This window comes from Hemitrygon akajei, chromosome 28 (genome assembly GCF_048418815.1).
Source record: "Hemitrygon akajei chromosome 28, sHemAka1.3, whole genome shotgun sequence".
Classification (NCBI taxonomy): domain Eukaryota; kingdom Metazoa; phylum Chordata; class Chondrichthyes; order Myliobatiformes; family Dasyatidae; genus Hemitrygon; species Hemitrygon akajei.
In genome coordinates this window covers 6,940,071-6,963,310 of record NC_133151.1, presented here as the reverse complement: position 1 = coordinate 6,963,310, position 23,240 = coordinate 6,940,071, and the positions used below count along the sequence as shown (strand labels likewise).

General features: G+C 53.1%; 1 protein-coding gene across 1 annotated transcript in view; it reads left to right on the top strand.

Annotated features, from left to right (window-relative positions):
- The window catches only part of LOC140717587 (glycogen phosphorylase, muscle form-like), a 125,653-nt gene that overhangs the window by 41,568 nt on the left and 60,845 nt on the right, over window positions 1-23,240 (top strand). The window contains exons 3-4 of the mRNA XM_073031161.1: window positions 10,327-10,405; window positions 13,317-13,420. Coding sequence (XP_072887262.1) covers window positions 10,327-10,405; window positions 13,317-13,420 — 183 coding nt within the window. The remainder of the gene's footprint in view (window positions 1-10,326; window positions 10,406-13,316; window positions 13,421-23,240) is intronic.

Below are 23,240 nucleotides of genomic sequence, written 5' to 3'. Positions count from 1 at the left end.
TACACCCACCCACCCCACCCAACCCCTCTCTCTACAACCCACCCACTCCACCAGTCCCTCTCTCTACACCCACCCACCCCACCCAGCCCCTCTCTCTACACCCACCCCACCCCACCCAGCCCCTCTCTCTACACCCACTCCACCCAGCCCCTCTCTCTACACCCACCCACTCCACCCAACCCCTCTCTCTACACCCACTCCACCCCACCAGTCCCTCTCTCTACACCCACCCACCCCACCCAGCCCCTCTCTCTACACCCACCCCACCCCACCCAGCCCCTCTCTCTACACCCACTCCACCCAGCCCCTCTCTCTACACCCACTCCACCCAGCCCCTCTCTCTACACCCACCCACTCCACCCAGCCCCTCTCTCTACACCCACCCACCACACCCAGCCCCTCTCTCTACACCCACTCCACCCAGCCCCTCTCTCTACACCCACCCACCCCACCCAGCCCCTCTCTCTACACCCACTCCACCCAGCCCCTCTCTCTACACCCACTCCACCCCACCCAGCCCCTCTCTCTACACCCACTCCACCCAGCCCCTCTCTCTACACCCACTCCACCACACCCAGCCCCTCTCTCTACACCCACTCCACCCCACCCAGCCCCTCTCTCTACACCCACTCCACCACACCCAGCCCCTCTCTCTACACCCACTCCACCCAGCCCCTCTCTCTACACCCACCCATCCCACCCAGCCCCTCTCTCTACACCCACCCACCACACCCAGCCCCTCTCTCTACACCCACCCACCACACCCAGCCCCTCTCTCTACACCCACTCCACCCAGCCCCTCTCTCTACACCCACCCACCACACCCAGCCCCTCTCTCTACACCCACTCCACCCAGCCCCTCTCTCTACACCCACCCACTCCACCCAGCCCCTCTCTCTACACCCACTCCACCCAGCCCCTCTCTCTACACCCACTCCACCCAGCCCCTCTCTCTACACCCACCCACCACACCCAGCCCCTCTCTCTACACCCACCCACCCCACCCAGCCCCTCTCTCTACACCCACTCCACCACACCCAGCCCCTCTCTCTACACCCACCACACCCAGCCCCTCTCTCTACACCCACTCCACCCAGCCCCTCTCTGTACACCCACTCCACCCAGCCCCTCTCTCTTCACCCACTCCACCCAGCCCCTCTCTCTACACCCACTCCACCCAGCCCCTCTCTCTACACCCACTCCACCCCACCCAGCCCCTCTCTCTACACCCACTCCACCCAGCCCCTCTCTCTACACCCACCCATCCCACCCAGCCCCTCTCTCTACACCCACTCCACCACACCCAGCCCCTCTCTCTACACCCACCACACCCAGCCCCTCTCTCTACACCCACCCACTCCACCCAGCCCCTCTCTCTACACCCACCCACCCAGCCCCTCTCTCTACACCCACCCACTCCACACAGCCCCTCTCTCTACACCCACCCACCCCACCCAGCCCCTCTCTCTACACCCACCCACCACACCCAGTCCCTCTCTCTACACCCACCCACCACACCCAGCCCCTCTCTCTACACCCACCACACCCAGCCCCTCTCTCTACACCCACCACACCCAGCCCCTCTCTCTACACCCACCCACCCCACCCAGCCCCTCTCTCTACACCCACTCCACCCAGCCCCTCTCTCTACACCCACCCACCCCACCCAGCCCCTCTCTCTACACCCACTCCACCCAGCCCCTCTCTCTACACCCACCCACCCCACCCAGCCCCTCTCTCTACACACACCCCACCCAGCCCCTCTCTCTACACCCACTCCACCCAGCCTCTCTCTGTACACCCACCCATCCCACCCAGCCCCTCTCTCTACTCCCACCCACCCCACCCAGCCCCTCTCTCTACACCCACCCACCCCACCCAGCCCCTCTCTCTACACCCACCCCACCCCACCCAGCCCCTCTCTCTACACCCACCCACCCCACCCAGCCCCTCTCTCTACACCCACTCCACCCAGCCCCTCTCTCTACACCCACCCATCCCACCCAGCCCCTCTCTCTACACCCACTCCACCCCACCCAGCCCCTCTCTCTACTCCCACCCACCCCACCCAGCCCCTCTCTCTACACCCACCCACCCCACCCAGCCCCTCTCTCTACACCCACCCCACCCCACCCAGCCCCTCTCTCTACACCCACCCACCCCACCCAGCCCCTCTCTCTACACCCACTCCACCCAGCCCCTCTCTCTACACCCACCCATCCCACCCAGCCCCTCTCTCTACACCCACTCCACCCAGCCCCTCTCTCTACACCCACTCCACCCCACCCAGTCCCTCTCTCTACACCCACCCACCCCACCCAGCCCCTCTCTCTACACCCACCCACCACACCCAGCCCCTCTCTCTACACCCACTCCACCACACCCAGCCCCTCTCTCTACACCCACTCCACCACACCCAGCCCCTCTCTCTACACCCACTCCACCACACCCAGCCCCTCTCTCTACACCCACTCCACCACACCCAGCCCCTCTCTCTACACCCACTCCACCACACCCAGCCCCTCTCTCTACACCCACTCCACCACACCCAGCCCCTCTCTCTACACCCACCCACTCCACCCAGCCCCTCTCTCTACACCCACCACACCCAGCCCCTCTCTCTACACCCACCCACTCCACCAGTCCCTCTCTCTACACCCACCCACCCCACCCAGCCCCTCTCTCTACACCCACCCCACCCCACCCAGCCCCTCTCTCTACACCCACTCCACCCAGCACCTCTCTCTACACCCACCCACTCCACCCAACCCCTCTCTCTACACCCACTCCACCCCACCAGTCCCTCTCTCTACACCCACCCACCCCACCCAGCCCCTCTCTCTACACCCACCCCACCCCACCCAGCCCCTCTCTCTACACCCACTCCACCCAGCCCCTCTCTCTACACCCACTCCACCCAGCCCCTCTCTCTACACCCACCCACTCCACCCAGCCCCTCTCTCTACACCCACCCACCACACCCAGCCCCTCTCTCTACACCCACTCCACCCAGCCCCTCTCTCTACACCCACCCACCCCACCCAGCCCCTCTCTCTACACCCACTCCACCCAGCCCCTCTCTCTACACCCACTCCACCCCACCCAGCCCCTCTCTCTACACCCACTCCACCCAGCCCCTCTCTCTACACCCACTCCACCACACCCAGCCCCTCTCTCTACACCCACTCCACCCCACCCAGCCCCTCTCTCTACACCCACTCCACCACACCCAGCCCCTCTCTCTACACCCACTCCACTCCACCCAGCCCCTCTCTCTACACCCACTCCACCCAGTCCCTCTCTCTACACCCACCCACCCCACCCAGCCCCTCTCTCTACACCCACTCCACCCAGCCCCTCTCTCTACACCCACTCCACCACACCCAGCCCCTCTCTCTACACCCACCACACCCAGCCCCTCTCTCTACACCCACTCCACCCAGCCCCTCTCTCTACACCCACTCCACCCAGTCCCTCTCTCTACACCCACCCACCCCACCCAGTCCCTCTCTCTACACCCACTCCACCCAGCCCCTCTCTGTACACCCACCCACCACACCCAGCCCCTCTCTCTACACCCACCCACCCCACCCAGCCCCTCTCTCTACACCCACCCACCCAGCCCCTCTCTCTACACCCACCCACCACACCCAGCCCCTCTCTCTACACCCACTCCACCCAGCCCCTCTCTCTACACCCACCCACCCCACCCAGCCCCTCTCTCTACACCCACCCACCACACCCAGCCCCTCTCTCTACACCCACCCCACCCCACCCAGCCCCTCTCTCTACATCCACCCCACCACACCCAGCCCCTCTCTCTACACCCACCCCACTCCACCCAGCCCCTCTCTCTACACCCACCCACCCCACCCAGCCCCTCTCTCTACACCCACCCACCACACCCAGCCCCTCTCTCTACACCCACCCCACCACACCCAGCCCCTCTCTCTACACCCACCCCACTCCACCCAGCCCCTCTCTCTACACCCACCCAGCCCCTCTCTCTACACCCACCCAGCCCCTCTCTCTACACCCACCCACCCCACCCAGCCCCTCTCTCTACACCCACTCCACCCAGCCCCTCTCTCTACACCCACTCCACCCAGCCCCTCTCTCTACACCCACCCAGCCCCTCTCTCTACACCCACCCACCCCACCCAGCCCCTCTCTACACCCACCCACCCCACCCAGCCCCTCTCTCTACACCCACTCCACCACACCCAGCCCCTCTCTCTACACCCACTCCACCCAGCCCCTCTCTCTACACCCACCCACCCCACCCAGCCCCTCTCTCTACACCCACTCCACCCAGCCCCTCTCTCTACACCCACCCACTCCACCCAGCCCCTCTCTCTACACCCACCCACTCCACCCAGCCCCTCTCTCTACACCCACTCCACCCCACCCAGCCCCTCTCTCTACACCCACTCCACCCAGCCCCTCTCTCTACACCCACTCCACCCAGTCCCTCTCTCTACACCCACCCACCCCACCCAGCCCCTCTCTCTACACCCACCCACCCCACCCAGCCCCTCTCTCTACACCCACTCCACCCAGTCCCTCTCTCTACACCCACCCACCCCACCCAGCCCCTCTCTCTACACCCACCCACCCCACCCAGCCCCTCTCTCTACACCCACCCACCCCACCCAGCCCCTCTCTCTACACCCACCCACCCCACCCAGCCCCTCTCTCTACACCCACTCCACCACACCCAGCCCCTCTCTCTACACCCACCACACCCAGCCCCTCTCTACACCCACTCCACCCAGCCCCTCTCTCTACACCCACTCCACCCAGCCCCTCTCTCTACACCCACCCCACCCAGCCCCTCTCTCTACACCCACCCACCCCACCCAGCCCCTCTCTCTACACCCACTCCACCCAGCCCCTCTCTCTACACCCACTCCACCCAGCCCCTCTCTCTACACCCACCCACCCCACCCAGCCCCTCTCTCTACACCCACTCCACCCAGCCCCTCTCTCTACACCCACCCACTCCACCCAGCCCCTCTCTCTACACCCACCCACCCCACCCAGCCCCTCTCTCTACACCCACCCCACCCAGCCCCTCTCTCTACACCCACCCCACCCAGCCCCTCTCTCTACACCCACTCCACCCAGCCTCTCTCTCTACACCCACCCATCCCACCCAGCCCCTCCCTCTACACCCACTCCACCCCACCCAGTCCCTCTCTCTACTCCCACCCACCCCACCCAGCCCCTCTCTCTACACCCACCCACCCCACCCAGCCCCTCTCTCTACACCCACCCCACCCCACCCAGCCCCTCTCTCTACACCCACTCCACCCAGCCCCTCTCTCTACACCCACTCCACCCCACCCAGTCCCTCTCTCTACACCCACCCACCCCACCCAGCCCCTCTCTCTACACCCACCCACTCCACCCAACCCCTCTCTCTACACCCACCCACTCCACCCAGCCCCTCTCTCTACACCCACTCCACCCAGCCCCTCTCTCTACACCCACCCACCCCACCCAGCCCCTCTCTCTACACCCACCCACTCCACCCAGCCCCTCTCTCTACACCCACTCCACCCAGCCCCTCTCTTTACACCCACCCACCACACCCAGCCCCTCTCTCTACACCCACTCCACCCAGCCCCTCTCTCTACACCCACCCACCACACCCAGCCCCTCTCTCTACACCCACTCCACCCCACCAGTCCCTCTCTCTACACCCACTCCACCCCACCCAACCCCTCTCTCTACACCCACTCCACCCAGCCCCTCTCTCTACACCCACCCACTCCACCCAGCCCCTCTCTCTACACCCACCCACCACACCCAGCCCCTCTCTCTACACCCACTCCACCACACCCAGCCCCTCTCTCTACACCCACCCACCCCACCCAGCCCCTCTCTCTACACCCACCCACCACACCCAGCCCCTCTCTCTACACCCACCCACCCCACCCAGCCCCTCTCTCTTCCCCCTCTCCCTCCCCTCTCCCCTCTCTCTCTCTCTTCCCACTCCCTCCCCTCTCCTCTCTCTCTTCCCCTCTCTCCCTCCCCTCTCCTCTCTTCCCCTCTCCCTCCCCTCTCTCTCCCCCTCCCTCCCCTCTCCTCTCTCTTCCCCCTCTCCCCCTCCCTCTCTCTCTCCCTCTCTCTTTCTTCCCCCGCCCTCCCCTCTCTCTCTTCTCCCCCCTCTCTCCCCCCTCTCCCCCCTCTCTCTACCCCCCTCTCTACTCCCCTCTCTCCCCCCCTCTCTCTCCCCTCTGCCCCCCCCTCACAGACAGCTGCTGGCTTACATGTTGTTTGTGTTGTTGAGGAATGGGTCGGGGAAGGAGGGGTGTCTGTTTGAAAAAATATGAAGATAGGGCAGGGGCTGCCCTCTCTTCTTCCTCTAGCCCACTCAAGGTGGAAGGCCCACACCCCCTTCCACCCATCTAGGTGCCCAGAGCTGCCATTGCTGACACTGGTGGGTAAGGGCTGGACAGGATTTAAACCGTTGCATAATACATTGAGCCGGGCGAGTTTAGCTGCTGGTGACCGTCTGCTGTGCAAATACCCGTGACATTTAGAAGTCTGACTGAATGGTCGGGAATAGGACGCAGCTGCCCCGGGAGCATCTCCTGTTACAGACCTCCTAAAAAGCTGCAAGGCCTTGAGGTAACGTTACGCTTACTGGGGATCTAAAGGAACGCCCCTTCAGTCAAGATGTCCTCCATTTTAACTCTAGGCTCCCTCCATTTTAATAGTCACAGAGCTCCAAAGCTCAGAAACAGGCCCTTTTGGTCCATCTAGACTGTGCCGACCTGTTATTCAGCCTGGTCCCACATGGACCATAGTCCTCTATTCCCCTCCTATCCATATACTTCTCCAAACTTCTCTTAAATGCTGCATTTGAACCTGTATCCATCACTTCCGCTGGCAGCTCATTTCACCCCCTCAGTGAAGAAGTTTCCCCTTAAATATTCCTGCTTTTTATGGGCTCAGTTTAGGAAATGCTATGGTTTCCAGGGGTTTTCCGTTTCTAGCCCTGTTGCACATAATCACCTTTTTTTACCTACTACATACGATTCAGCATTCCATGTTTGGTATAGGAAGGGCATTAGACATTTTGAAGATCTTTTCATTGATAATCGCTTCGCTTCTTTTCAGCAGCTCTCTGTTAAGTTCAACCTGCCTAACGCTCACTTTTTCAGATATCTCCAAATCCGACACTTTATTGCTCCTTTAATTCCTAACTTTCCTGAAATGCCTGCGAAAAATGCTATGGACCTATTTCTTTCCATTAATCCACTAGGTAAAGGTTTAATATCAATTATCCGAGATAAACTAGCAGCCTTACAACGGGCCCCTGTGGATAAAATTAAAATGGCCTGGGAGCAGGATTTAAATATCTCCTTATCCGAGGAGAGCTGGGACTCAGTTCTCAAATCGGTTAACTCAACCTCTCTTTGTGCTCGCCATTGCCTCTTACAGTTTAAGATTGTTCATAGAGCCCATATGTCTAAATCTAAACTGTCTCGATTCTACCCTGGCATTAGCCCGCTCTGTGATAAATGCAAGAGGGGCGTGGCCTCTCTCATCCATATGTACTGGCTCTGTCCTAGCTTGGAGAAATTCTGGAAAGATGTCTTCACTACATTATTGGGTATTCTGAATCAGCACCTAGAACCAAACCCCTTAATTGCTCTGTTCGGTTTTTGGGGCGAGACAGATTTATGTCTGGGTCCGACCAAATGCCAAATACTATCCTTTGCCTCTCTCCTGGCGAGACGCTTGATCCTCCTTAGATGGAGAGATGTTGCCCCGCCCACTCATGCACAATGGCTTAACGACATTATGGCCTGCTTGGACCTCGAAAAAATTCATTATTCAGTTCTTAATTCGGATCTAAAGTTCCATAAGGTCTGGGGACCTTTTATCGAGTACTTTCATAACCTTCCTCTTGACTAGGGTTTTTTTTTCTTCTTTTCAGTCCCTTGCTTTCAGCTCCCTTTTTTTTTCTGGTAGTAGGCATTATTATCCTCTGTTGCTAAGTGTATTCACAGTCTGGGAGTTTGACTGTCCTGACCTATACTCTTTATACTGTGTTGTGGTTGGTCTGGAGTTGTTGTTTTTTATCTTGTGTTGTGGGGCTTGGGGAGGACACTAAGCTTACTTGTCTTTAATTTAGGTGCTTTTTTGTTAAATTCTCTTCCTTTGTAGCATATTGTTATTGTATGCTTAATTTTGCACTGTATTAATGCTCCTCATTGGGATTTGGGGTTTTTAATTTGTAAAATGTTTTGAAAAACTAATAAAAAAAGTTTTAAAAAATAAATAAATAATATTCCTGCTTTTGCCCTTAACGAGTGACCTCTAGTTCCAGTCCTACCCCACTTGCACCTATCCACTCACTCCAAATCTTCAGTGAAGTCCCGGCGTCCCTCATTCCCCTGTCTTCTGCCCGCAACTCCCCCCTTCTCTGCGATTACAGATTAGCCTCATCTGTCACAAACGTGCGACAGAATGCATCATTTTGCATCGTCACTGCCGCGAGGATTCTGCCAGGGGGGCAGGCTTCTGGTGCCAACATCGCCTGCCCACAGCTCCCTAACCCTAACCCATATGCCTTTGGAATGGGGGAGGGAATGGGAGCACCCAGAGGGAGAACGTACGAGCTCCTTGCATTCCCAGCTCTTTACTTCTCCCGGTTTCACCTACCACCTTTTACATCTTCCCCCCCTCACCACCGTCTGACGCTGACTTCTCTTCCTTTCCAATCCCGAGGAAGGGTCTCGGCCCGAAACAGCAACTGGTTACTGTTTTCCGCTGAGCTCCTCCAGTACTTTGTGTGTGTCGGCTTGCAAACTCCGGTGGGAATTGAACCCGGATGCTATGCAGCCATCCTGGCCATCCCCATTGTGTGGGGAGATGTGTAGTACAGTAAAGGTCACACAATTGAGGCCAGTTCCCCTCACAAAGAATGTTACACTGCAAAGCTCCCTAACAATGTGATTGTGTCTCTCCAATGTAAAGACGATGATTAAGGCAAAGCATTGACAGGTGAAAATGCTTCTACAAGGGGACATAATTTCTTTGTTCTATTGTGAATGCCTGTGAGGGTAGTAGATGGTGACTGTTAGGGCGTATAACAAGCACTGGGTTGCCATTCTTTAGATTGGAACGTGGATTGCAGATGGAATTTAAAACGCAGCCCTGGAGTTGGTTGCAAACCGGACAATGCTGATGAACATTAATTTTGGGTGTCTGGAGTGTGGGTGTGAAGAAGGAGGTTGGGGTTTGAAAACTACATGTAATTCAAAGGAAGCATTGTAGATACATGGCAACTATAGAATTGTCCTGCTGTCACCTTCGATCTTTTGCGTATTGAAACTGTCATGTAATGTTGGGTCAGGAGGCCTCTTCCTCCGAGAAGGTCTCATTTTGTTGAATAAAACCACTAGTCTCAGTCTCCCTCTAGTGACTTCATTCACATTACAACAGTGGCATATACGTACTTTGATAATAAACTTACTTTGAACTTCGAGGTGGATGTAAACCATTTATTCTTCAATGAAGATCCAAAATCAAACAGTTACCGGTAGTCAGTGGCTAGTGTAAGCCTATTACAGTGCCAACAACCAGGGTTCAATTGCTGCCGCTGTCTTTAAGGAGTTTTAGGTGTTTGGAGAAAAGTATGGGGGTTGTCAGAGGTAGGTTTTCACGCAGACAGTGGTGAATGTGCGGAACGTCCTGCCAGGGGTGGTGATAGAGGCAGATACAATAAGGGCGTTTAAGAGAATCTTAGATGGCACGTAGATGAGAGACAAATGGAGGGCTACGGAGGAGGGAAGGGTTAGATTGATCTTAGAGTAAGTTAGAAGTGGGCTGAAGGGCCTGTGCTGGTATGTCCTGTGTCCAATGACAGGTTTTCAGACCAGCGACACAACTTCTTTTCTGTCAGCCTTGGGGAGTAAACAGGGCCGAAGATCAAAGGGGAAAAATCTGCCAGAATTCTGAAGTTAAAAACCGGGAAAACGCTGAGGGTGGGGGAAAGGATCAGCAGGCCAGGCAGCATCTGTGGAAAGAGAAACCATTCTGTCAGCTCCTCAGAACTGGGAAAAGAGGTTGGCCGAGGTAGAGGAGAAAGCAGGACTGGACGATGGGTGGAACAGGGGGTATTTCTCCAATCCGGCAAAGGCAAGGGGTAGTTAAGGTCAGATTAAGAGTAGACCGGGTCCCCACGGTGTCATACAACACACCATGACCCTGTGCATTTGGCTTCGTCCTCCAGACCAGTGTATCTGATGGTGGCACCTAAGAAATGGCTGCTGGTTGATTGCTTGTTCTTTTTCTCTCTCTTTCTAGCTTGGGTTGGACATGGAAGAACTAGAAGATATCGAGGAAGATGCTGGACTTGGAAACGGAGGTCTGGGCAGGTTGGCAGGTGAGGATTCAAGGTGTCATTTTCAGTACAAAAGTGCAAATGAGAAGGAGATGATTGTTACTGTGGATCCACTGCAGCACAAAAAACCACAATAAAATAAAGAAACATTATATATATATTATATTTTGTACACCTCCAAGAGGATCACAACCTCACCATAGGGTTTGGAGGTTTGCATGCCTCGATGACCCGGAGAGCTATCTTGGCTGGAGTCAGGGCTTTGTGCTTTGGCTCTTGGTAGGGTCACCCATGTCGAACAGGTCAGAGGGCAGAGGTCAGACTGAGAGTGGTCCAGGTTCAGGGCCAACAACCCCGACTGGTCAAACAAAACCATAACGGAAACAGCAATGAAGAATCCTTCTCCACCTGACTGCGACGGTATTCCCGAGTCTCCACCCGGGACCTGGGTGACTGACAGTAGTGAAAACTGAGAGGAAGCTCCTAACACGATGAAGACACCCTGAACACCGCCAAGATCAAGGCAACTTGGCTCCGTACCACAGAGGCAGAAATGAGGTCCCGGAACCACACCTGGGGCGCGATAGAGAAGATGGTCGAGGACAGACAGAGATGGAGGACATCGTTGCTGCCCTAAACGCCAGCAGGTTAACAGGCAGTAACTAACTATAATAAATAATATATATGGTAGCTTACATACATGGATTAATTGTATGCACATACAATGTGTACGTACATTTAATCTATGTATAGACGCGGGAGTGTCTGTACAGCAAATGATGAAGTACTGGTGGTGGGGTGGGTTGGTGGATGGGAGGTGCGAATCTACCTTACTGCTTGGGGAAGGTAACGTTTTGCTGGTCCTGGTGTGGATGTGGATGGCAGTGGGACAGACGGTCCGTGAGCAGGGTGAGAGGGATCCCCGGCACCTTTCTGTGTGTATTTCCGTGATGGCGGGGGTCTCTCGTCGCTGCTGCTGAGCAGGGTGAGAGGGATCCCCGGCACCTTTCTGTGTGTATTTCCGTGATGGCGGGGGTCTCTCGTCGCTGCTGCTGAGCAGGGTGAGAGGGATCCCCGGCACCTTTCTGTGTGTATTTCCGTGATGGCGGGGATCTCTCGTCGCTGCTGCTGAGCAGGGTGGCGTTGTCACTTTTTATTTTGCCTCCTTTATTTTCTGGTTCCCGTACGGTCTGCAGGTCCCAAGCCCAGTGTGAGGTGCGTCCGTTCCCCTTGCGAAGCAGGTGGTAAATTGCGGATCCCTGCGGACGGCGGGGTGCAGGGGAGGCTCGGCCGATGCCGGGCAGGGATTTCAGGCAGCTGTCCCATTGCAGTGGGAAAGGTCGCCCCTCCGGCTGCGTGTCAGGGTGGTGGGAGGGAGATGTGGCTGAGGGCCGTCCCGGAATGCTGAATCGGCAGAGAGCTAAACACAGGCGTCTGCCCTCCCCGCCGTGCCACTTCGTGCTACGGGCTCTCCGACTGCTCTGTGTGGCCATGAAATCCCTGTCCCGTCACCGTGCTGAGGTGAACCTTAGACACCTCAACTCGTGAGGGAACGAATTGCCTCTAGTATCACCCCCTCCGACTCCTGACCTGTCACTGTTCGTGGGGGATATGGCTGACCAGTTCTCCTGCCCTGTTGTCATTGCCACCGTCAGGAAGGAGGTACAGGAGCCTGAAGACCCATGCTCAATGTTTTAGGAACAGCTTCTTCCCCTCTGTCCTCTGATTTCTGAATGGACAGTGAACCCATGAACACTACCTCACTATTTTTGCTCTTTTGGTCTATTTAATTAAGTTTTTTTTTTACCTATATCTGGGTGTCATCATCCCTTAGGACCTAACCTGGGTCCAACGTACTGATGCAGCTACAAAGAAGGCACAACAGTGGCCATATTTCATTCGGAGTCTGAAGGGATTTGACATGTTACCAAAAATACTCGTAAGTTTCTACAGATGTACCATGGAGAACATTCTGACTGGCTGCATCGCCGTCTGCTGTGAGGGTGGGGGCTACTGCACCGGACCGAAATAAGCTGCAGAGAGTTGTAAACTCAGTCAGCTCCATCACGGGCACCGGCCTCCGTCGTATCCAGGTCATCTTCAAGGAGCGATGCCTCAGAAAGGCAGTGTCCATCATTAAGGACCCCCATCACCCAGGACATGCCCTCTTCTCATTGCTACCATCAGGGAGGAGGTACAGGAGCCTGAAGACACACACTCAGCAATTCAGGAACAGCTTCTTCCCCTCTGCCATCCAATTTCTGAATGGACATTGAACCCATGAATGCTACCTCGCTGCTTTTTTAAATTTCTGTATTTGTACTTTTTATTTAATTTAACTAGTTCATATATACACTTACTGTAATTGTGTTTTTTCTATATTATCATGTATTGTATTGTACTGCTGCTGCAAAGTTAACAAATTTCACAACATATGCCAGTGATATTAAACCTGATTCTGTCCTCTTGCTGTGATCTTACCACGTTCGCTCCCCCTTAACACACACAAAATGCTGGAGGAGCTCAGCAGGTAAGGCCAGCATCTACGGAGAGGAGGGAAGAGTCAACGTTTTGGGCCGACACCCTTCATCAGGACTACTGAAAGGTCGACTCTTTAGACACTGCCTGACCTGCTGCGCTCCTCGAGAATTTTGAGTGTGTGACCAGCACCTGCGGAGTCCCTTGTGTTAACATTCGTTCCCTCCCAAGTGAGATAGGGAGTATTGCAGTTACCATTGTCCAGTTACTCAGTGTGCCCTTCCAGACCGTCACCCAGTACCACTCAAAAGAAATGAGTGTTCTGCATTTCCAAGGTGCCAGGCATGACCTTGTGACGTCCCAGTGCTTTCCAATTAGGTACGGTCGCGCAGTAGCCTGACGTTAACTTGCGGACTGGTGTTCCTCTGTCGCAGACCCTGACTTGCCTGACCTCTTGCTTCTACCCCCCGTGCAGCCTGCTTTCTGGACTCCATGGCCACCTTGGGGCTGGCCGCCTACGGCTACGGAATCCGCTACGAGTTCGGCATCTTCAACCAGAAGATCTCCAACGGCTGGCAGGTGAGTAGCCTCGTGCTTTTTGCTGACGGTCCCTTTCCGTTCCGCAGCTGGACACCGGACGATAGAATGGAGAGGATTCAGTTCCTCAAGTGCCTTTTATCTCCCTTCTCTGGAGGTTTCCAAGCCCCTTAATGATCTTTGAAGAGTCACTGCAGTCTGGCATAACTGGAAAATTACAAATGGAACTCCACTCTTCAAGAAGGGAGAGAGGAAACTATTGGCCAGGTAATGGTTGGGAAGATGTTGGAGTTGATTATTAAGGATGAGGTTTCGGGGTACTTGGAGGCACTTGATAAAATAGGCCGTGGTCAGCATGGTTTCCTCAAGGGAAAATCTCGCCTGAAAAACCTGTTGGATGGAATTCTTTGAAGAAATAACAAGCCAGGTAGACTAAGGAAAACTGGCTGATGTTGGATTTTCAGAAGGCCCTTGACAAGGTGCCACACGTGAGGATGCTTAAGAAGCTACGAGCCCATGGTATTACAGGAAAGGTTCTAGCATGGATAGAGCAGGAGGTAAAGAGTGGGAATAAAGGGAGCCTCTCTGCTGGCTCTCGGTGTCTAGTGCTGTTCCACGGGGGTCTATGTTGGGACCTATTCTTTCTGCGTTATATGTCAATGATTTGGGTGACGGAAGGTTGCTAGGTTTACAGATGATATGAAGGTAGGTGGAGGGACAGGTAGTTTTGAGGAAGTATAGAGGCTACAGAAGAACATAGACAAGTTAGGAGAATGGGCAAAGAAATGGCAGATGGAATACACAGAAAGTGTGTGGCCATGCACTTTGGTTGAAGAAATGAAAGGGTTGACTTTTTTCTAAGTGGAGAAAAATATACAAAAATCTGAGGTGCAAAGGGACTTTGAAGTCCTTGTGCAGGATTCTCTAAAGGTCAGTTTGCAGGCTGAGCCTGTGGTGGGGAAGGCAAATGCAATGTTAGCATTCATTTCAAGAGGACTAGAATATAAAAGCAAGGATGTGACGTTGAGACATTATAAAGCACTGGTGAGGCCTCCCTTGGAGTGTTGAGAGCAGGTTTGGGGTCCTTAGAAAGGATGTGCTGAATCTGGAGAGGGTTCAAAGGAGGCTCACGAAAATGATTCCAGGATTGAACGGCTTCTCATATGAAGAGTGTCTGATGGCTCTCGGCCGGTATTCACTGGAATTCAAAAGAAACCTATCAAATGGTGAAAAGCCTTGATAGAGTGGAAGTTTAGAAAATGTTTCCTATGATGGGAGAGTCTAAGACTGGAGAACACAGCCTGAGAATGGAGGGGCGGTCTTTTAGAACAGGGATGAGGAGGAATTTCGGTGGTGAATCTGTGAGGCCAAGTCATTATGCATATTTAAGGCAGAGATTGATAGGTTCTTGAACGTCATGAAGGGATACGGGGAGAAGGCAGGAGATTGGGACTGAGAGGGAAAATGGTCTTACAGCCAATGGAAATTCCAAAATGCTCCCATCGTGTAAAGGAGGTCAGACAGCAAAAGCACCCACCATCAGCGGTGGGATAGCAGCTTCATGTTAACTTCTATCATTTTAAAAAATATATTTTCATATCCTCTTCTTAGAAGCTGCTCAGCCTGTCGAGTCTAAAGATTAGCTTTATTTGTCAAAAGTACATTGAAAAATCAAAAACACAGAGTGAGAGGACGTGCTGGGGGAGCCCGCGAATATCACCACAATTCTGGCACCACCATTGCATGTGCATAATTCACTAACCCTCCCCATAACCTTACTAATTATGTACCGAGCCCAGTGGTGAGAGGAGAAACGATCAGGTAATCCAATAGGTTTGAAATGCCCAGGCTTTGGTTTTTCAAGGCCATAGGGTTTCGGATTGGAACAAGACCATTCGGCCCATCGAGTCTGCTCCATCAATTGATCATGGCTGATTTATTTTCCCTCTCGACCCCATTCTCCCTGTAGCCTTCGACGCCCCTGACTAATTCAGTGCCTATCAACCTCCGCTTTAAACATACCCAATGACTCGGCCTCCAGAGCCACCTGTGGCAGTGAATTCCACAGATTCACCACCCTCTGGCTAAAGAAATTCCTCCTCATCTCTGTTCTAACCGGGCCTCCCTCTATTCTGAGTCTGTGCCCTCTGGGCGTAGACTACCCCGCTATAGGAAGCATCTTCTCCGCATCCACTCTATCTAGGCCTTTCATTAATCGATGGGTTTCAACGAGAACACCTCTCATTCTTATAAACTCCAGCGAATGCAGACCCAGAGCCATCATTCACAGCATCATTCTCGTGAACCTCCTGAACCCTCTCCAATGCCCTTATCTTTCTTAGATAAGGGTGCCAGTGCTCCCAGTGCTGTCTCACCGAGGACTGTAACTATTAGAAACAGCAGGCAGGACATTGAGAATGGTGCTGGCCTGTAGGAGAGGGCCACACACCAATTCAAGACAGCGAGGATACATTCAGGCAGAACGTGAGGTTGGTACCTGGGAGACGAGGGCAAAGTCAAACTGACGATGGTGACTCGGCTAAAACAGAGATCAAACAAGGTGGAGCGAGGGAAGAGAAATCGAGACAGGAGAACGGTTTATCTCCGGGAGATATTTATAGTGCACCCGTGAAGGTCAAGTGGCAGCAGTGTGAACTCTGGGTGCCTAAAGGTCTCCGGTAATCCTGGAACCAACAGATGGTGATTCATTTGAAGCCAGAGCTGTTTACCTTCCCTTTGCTGTGCATAAGATGCTCAGTCCTTCTATAGAAATACTTACCTAACCACTAACCCCTCCAAATCTCCCGTCTTTCTCCACGTCTGAAATCCTAGCCCCAAATCGTACTGACTGACGGCTGACAGGGCTGAGAGCCTCGACTAGATCTACGCAGTGGCCAATTTATTTAGGGGGCCTTCTGTACCTAATAAAGTGGCCACTGATTGTAAGTCCAGGTCTTCTGTTTGTGTAGCCCGTCCAAGGTTTGACATGTTCTGAGCTCAGAGATGATCCCTGCTGTTGTAAAGTGTGGTTATTAGAGTTACTGTCACTTTCCTGTCAGCTTGAACCAGTCTGGCCACTCTGCTCTGACCTCTCCCGTTAACGAGGCGTTTTCGCCCACAGAACGGCTGCTTAACCGGATGTTTTTTGTTTCTCGCACCATTCTCTGTAAACTCGAGAGACTGTCATGTGTGTGAAACTCCCAGGAGATCAGACATTTCTGAGGTACTCAAGCCACCCCTTCTGGCACCAATAATCGCGGTCAAAGTCACGTAGATCACATTTCTTCCCCATTCTGCTTTTGGCCTGAACAACAACTGAACCTCTCGAACATAGAAATCTGCAGCACATTACAATGTTGTGCTGACCATGTAACCCACTCTAGAAACTGCCTAGAATTTCCCTAGCGCATAGCCCCCTATTTGTCTAAGCTCCATGTACCTATCTAAGAGGCTCTTAAAAGACCCTATCGTATCTGGCATGTCTGCGTGCTTTTATGCATTGAGATGCTGCCATGTGATTGGCTGATTAGATATTTGCATTAAAAAGCAGGTGCACACCTAATAAAGTGGCCACAGAGTTAAAAAAACTATCGCAAACTGCTTCTTGTTCCTCTGTTATAAGGTCAAAGTCGAGTTTACTGTCATATCCACAAGCACATGTGTTCATAGGTGCAATAAAAATCTAACGTGACAGGGCATAGCATCACAAAAGCAGCATTCACAGGGAAAACAACATAAACATAATTACCCATTTTTTCTTACAAGAAAGCACAGAATTGGAACAATAAAAAGCAAAGCTTCTTTTCTAATTCATTTGAAAGATGAGGAGAGTCTCGCTGAACATCGAATGTTGAAAGGACCGGATAGAGTGGACGTGGAGAGAACGTTTCCAGTAGTGGGGGAATCTAGGACTGGAGGATACAGCCTCATTTAAAACGGAGATGAGGAGCGATTTCTTTAAGCCAGAGGGTGGTGAATCCGTGGAATTCATTGCCAGCAGAGGCCAGGTCACTGTGTGCGTTTAAGATTTTTGATAAGGTCAGGGAGTGAAAGGTTACGGGGGGGGAAGGCAGGAGATTGGGGGCCGAGGGGGAAATGGATCAGCCATGATGAAATGGCAGAGCAGACTCGAGGGGACAAACGGCCTCATTCTGCTCCTATGTCTTTTGGTCTAACATCCATTTTAGTGCTCAGCTTTAGGCGTATTTGTCACACATATATCGAATTATTGAAACATACGACAAAGTGCACGGTTTGTGTCAAATCAAGTGAGTGGGGATTACACTGAGCAGCCCACGACTGTCGCCTTGCGTGGCCCCAACTTAACCCCAGCCCATGTACCTTTCGAATCTGGGAGGAACCACAGAAGTGGAGGGACCTCATACGGTCACGGGAGAATGTACAAACTCCTTACAAACAGGGGGATTGAACCCAAATCGCTGACGGTCACGGGGAGAACGTACAAACGGGAATTGAACCCAGATCGCTGACGGTCACGGGGAGAACGTACAAACAGGGGGATTGAACCCAGATCGCTGACGGTCACGGGGAGAACGTACAAACAGGGGGATTGAAACCAGATCGCTGACAGTCACGGGAGAACGTACAAACAGGGGGATTGAACCCAGATCGCTGACGGTCACGGGAGAACGTACAAACAGGGGGATTGAACCCAGATCGCTGACGGTCACGGGGAGAACGTACAAACTCCTTACAAACAGGGGGATTGAACCCAGATCGCTGACGGTCACGGGGAGAACGTACAAACTCCTTACAAACAGGGGGATCGAACCCAGATCGCTGACGGTCACGGGGAGAACGTACAAACTCCTTACAAACAGGGGGATTGAAACCAGATCGCTGACGGTCACGGGGAGAACGTACAAACTCCTTACAAACAGGGGGATTGAAACCAGATCGCTGACGGTCACGGGGAGAACGTACAAACTCCTTACAAACAGCGGGATTGAACCCAGATCGCTGACGGTCACGGGGAGAACGTACAAACAGGGGGATTGAACCCAGATCGCTGACGGTCACGGAAGAATGTTCAAACTCCTTACAAACAGCGGGATTGAACCCAGATCGCTGACGGTCACGGGGAGAACGTACAAACAGGGGGATTGAACCCAGATCGCTGACTGTCACGGGGAGAACGTACAAACAGGGGGATTGAACCCAGATCGCTGACTGTCACGGGGAGAACGTACAAACAGGGGGATTGAACCCAGATCGCTGACGGTCACGGGAGAACGTACAAACAGGGGGATTGAACCCAGATCGCTGACGGTCACGGGGAGAACGTACAAACAGGAGGATTGAACCCAGATCGCTGACGGTCACGGGGAGAACGTACAAACAGGGGGATTGAACCCAGATCGCTGACGGTCACGGGGAGAACGTACGAACAGGGGGATTGAACCCAGATCGCTGACGGTCACGGGAGAACGTACAAACAGGGGGATTGAACCCAGATCGCTGACGGTCACGGGAGAACGTACAAACAGGGGGATTGAACCCAGATCGCTGACGGTCACGGGGAGAATGTACAAACTCCTTACAAACGACCGATGGTGGGGACATCCACAACTCTCTGCACATCCTAATTGATGCAAGCAGTCAGGCACATTAGGTTTTTGGACTGTGGGAGACCAGAGCACCCAGTGGAAACCTACCCAGTCACGGGCAGGGGTGGGAATTGAACCCAGGTCGCTTACTCTGTAAACCGTCGTGCTAATCACTACGCTACCGGGCCACATTGCCCAAATCCTTTTATTTGGACATCCAGGAGATTGCATTGGCCAGTAAGACCTTTGCAAATGCCCTCCATGATATTAGCCCTAATAGTAATTGTTCTCCAATTATAGTGTTTGTGTTTAATTAGCTTGTCTGACTGGGGAATGCGGACTCTGTGGCTGTTTTCAATATTAGGTCAGACTCTGCCTCACTTAACCCAAGAGGGACGTGTTTGAGCTAAAGTTCTGTCGCCCATTGTTAACAACCTCCCCGTAAACAGATTGATTTTGTTTATGACATGTAGATGAAGCATTCGGTGAAACATGTCGCCTGCGAAAGCTGATGTGCGTTCCGGCGCCAACATAGCGTGCCCGGGAAGCTCGGCAAAGCAACGCAGGACACTGCAAGCCCATTTGTCTGTCCCATCTCCCCACCCGTTCACACATACACAATCCTCCGACCTCCTTCCCTCCAGGACAGGCCGACAGCAAAAGTAATGACAGCAGTAACTGTCGAAAGCATTTAAAACCTCGTGGCACTAAAATGTCTTCAAAAGAATTGAATTATTAGCTCGAGATAGGGTCAGGCGAACTATTAATACCCGATTCATTAAGCAGCAAGCTGGGATTTGAAATGCTTCTCTTTAAATGTCGACACTTAGGTGACAGCCCACGTCAGCAGGGCCGTCCACTCGTGGTGTAGGAAGCCTTGCCTGTCTTGTACCTTATCTGCATTTTCACACACCAACTCTTGCATTAACAAACCTCTCCTTAGCACTTTGCTGAGCTAGTTCCTTCCTCTTTGTTACAACTAAGAGGCTGATAAAGTCAAGTCTGATAGCGAGACTTGCCCGGCCTCTTAATATGAACAACCTACAACCTCATCCATGAACGCTTGTCCTGTTTTCTTTACACACCCTTCCCTGTTAAAATCTCAACTTCATTTGTCAGCTCACTTACAGATACTCTGGCACGACTGAAGCCATCACTGAGGACCCTCCCTCCCTTCCTCCCTTCTCCTCTTCCATTTCCTGTGCCGGTCTCCCTCTTACCCCTTCTCCTCACCCATCATCTCCCTCTGGTGCCCCTCCTCCTTCCCTTTCCTCCCTGGTCCACCGTCCTCTCCCTATCAGGTTCCTTCTTCTTCAGCCCTTTCCACCTATCACGTCCCAGCTTCTCACTTCATCCACCCCACCCCCCCCCCCCGTTCCCCACCAGCCCTTCTTCCCCCTCACCCAGATTTACCTATCACTAACTGTCCTGCCGAAGGGTCTCGGCTCAAAACGTCAACTGTACTTTTTTCCCACAGATGCTGCGTGGCCTGCTGAGTTCCTCCAGCATTGTGTGTGTGTGTGTGTGTGTGTGTGTGTGTGTGTGTGTGTGTGTGTGTGTGTGTGTGTGTGTGTGTGTGTGTGTGTGTGTGTGTGTGTGTGTGTGTGTGTGTGTGTGTGTGTGTGTGTGTGTGTGTGTGTGTGTGTGCATCTGTATATGTGTGTGTGTGTGTGTGTGTTGCTTCACCAGCCAGCTTTCATTCCCCTCACCTCAATCTCCTTATTCTTCTCCCCCCCCACCCCCTTCCTTTCCAGTCCTGACGAAGGCTCTCAGCCTGAAACCTTTACTGTTTATTCCTCTCCGCAGATGCTGCCTGGCCTGCTGAATCCCTCCAGAACTCCGTTGCAGAGCACAGCCACGCTGCCTCCGGCAATCTCCGACAATGCCGTGAGAATTGCATCACGGAGCGACGAGCGGTCTGCTGGAACTCAGCAGGGCAGGCAGCATCTGTGCCTCGATGCGGGGTTTCGACAGCTCCTCTCCTCACGGGCCGCAGAGATCGTCCGGCAGATTGTTTGTAGCTGCAGGTTCCAGCTTCTGCCGTCTCCTGCTCCTCTGTGTGGTTTCATAACGTTCAGGGGCAGGCACAGCCTCCTCACCACAACTCTCTCAGCTCGGCAGTATCAATCGTCACCTCATAAACTGAGAACCGACTGTCTTATCGTTTTCATCTTCCTGATCAAAATCAGGTTTAATATCACTGGCGTCTGTTGTGAAATTTCTTGTTTAGGGGCAGCAGTTAATATTGATGTTTAAAAACTATAATTTACTGTAGGAAATAAATATGTACAAAAAGAGAACAGAAAAAGAAAGGAAAGTAGCTGGCGTTCATGGGTTCGGATCACAGCATTCGGATGTTCTTGGTGGAGGGGAAGAAGCTGTCGAGGGGGGGTCTTCACTGATAGTGGCATGTCCTGGGTGGTGGGTGCCCCCACCCTTGATGGATGCTGCCAGTCCTGACTTGTCGTGTCCCTCCGGCGTTAGCGTGCACTGCTTGGATTTCCAGCGTCTGCGGATTTTCTCCGGTTTCTGACTTGCCAGATCCCTCCAGCGTGAGTGTGTGTTGCCTTCCTGAGTGCTGGCTGAGCCAGAGCTCTTCTCCGAGTCTCCTGGTCCCCACGGAGCAGAGTTGGATCAGCTGATTTTTTCCCACTTGGTTGTCCGCCTGCCAACTCTCTCCCGGCTCGGCAAGCTCGCCTTTTCCTTCCTGTCAATCAAAAATAAAAATCTGCCGGTGCTGGAAATCCGGCTAAACATTCAACTCCACCACACCGCCATTCATGTCATTGATATGAGTATTGAACAAATTCAGAAGTCCGAGGGGCAAAGGGACTTGGGGGATCTCGTGCAGGACTCCCTGGGGTGAGCCAGTTGCAAGGCAAGCAAAAAGCGTTGATCCCGAGGACGAGCATGTCATGCTGGGACTTTATCAGGCAGAAGTCAGACCTCACTTGGGAGGTACTGTGAGTGTTGGAATGACCACAGCAACAAAAGGGTTAACGCACGAGGAGCGTTCGACAGCTCTGGGCTGGCGCGCACCAGAGTTCAGAAGAATGAGGGGAAGATCTCATTGAAACCTTCTGTATCTCTAAATTAAAAAAAATAAGATCTTGCCTTTTTTGCAAAGACTGCCACAAACTATTTTATCAATTTCCCTGCCGTTTTCTTAATCCCCGCTATAATACCTCCTGTCTCAGTGAAGGACCCACTCTATTTTTTTCCCTTTCTTATTCTTCATCTTTTTCTTGCTTTTATGTTCCTTCCTGAGCTACTTAGAGCCATAGAGAAGTCCAGCACGGAAACAGGCCCCTTGGCCTGTTTTGGTCACCGAATTACAGGAAGGATATTAATAAGGTTGAAAGAGTGCAGAGAAGGTTTACAAGGATGTTGCCGGGACTTGAGAAACTGAGTTACAGAGAAGGGTTGAATAGGTTAGGACTTTATTCCCTGGAGCGTAGGAGAATGAGGGGTGATTTGATAGAGGTGTATAAAATTATGATGGGTATAGATAGAGTGAATGCAAGCAGGCTTTTTCCACTGAGGCTAGGGGAGAAAAAAACCAGAGGACATGGGTTAAGGGCGAAGGGGGAGAAGTTTAAAGGGAACATTGGGGGGAGGTGCTTCTTCACACAGAGAGTGGTGGGAGTGTGGAAAGAGCTGCCAGATGAAGTGGTAAAGAAAAACTTGGACAGGTACATGGATGAGAGGGGTATGGAGGGATATGGGCCAGGTGCAGGTCAGTGGGACTAGGCAGGAAAACGGTTCGGCACAGCCCAGAAGAGCCAGAAGGCCTGTTTCTGTGCTGTAATGTTCTGTGGTTCTATGGCCTACCTATCCCATGCCAAACCGTTTAAACTGCCACTCCCATCAACCTGACCGGGACCCAACCATCCTCGTACTTATCCAAACCTCCCTTAAACACTGGAATCAAGATTACAAGCACCCCTTGCGCTGGGCAGCTCATTCCACACTCCCACCACCCTCTGAGTGAAGAAGTTTCCCCTCCAGTTCCCTTCACCTTTTACCCTTAACCCGAGACCTCTGGTTGTAGTCCCACCCAACCTCACTATATTCCCTCATCATTTTATCAAATCTCCTCTCAATCTTCTACTTTCCAAGGAGTAAAGTCCTAACCTGTTCAATCTTTACTCTGGTCCTCCAGATTCGGCAACAACTGGAGGGATGGGTTAGTAAGTTTGCTGATGACACAAAGGTTGGGGGTGTTGTGGATAGTGTGGAGGGCTGTCAGAGGTTACAGTGGGACATCGATAGGATGCAAAGCTGAGAAGTGGGAG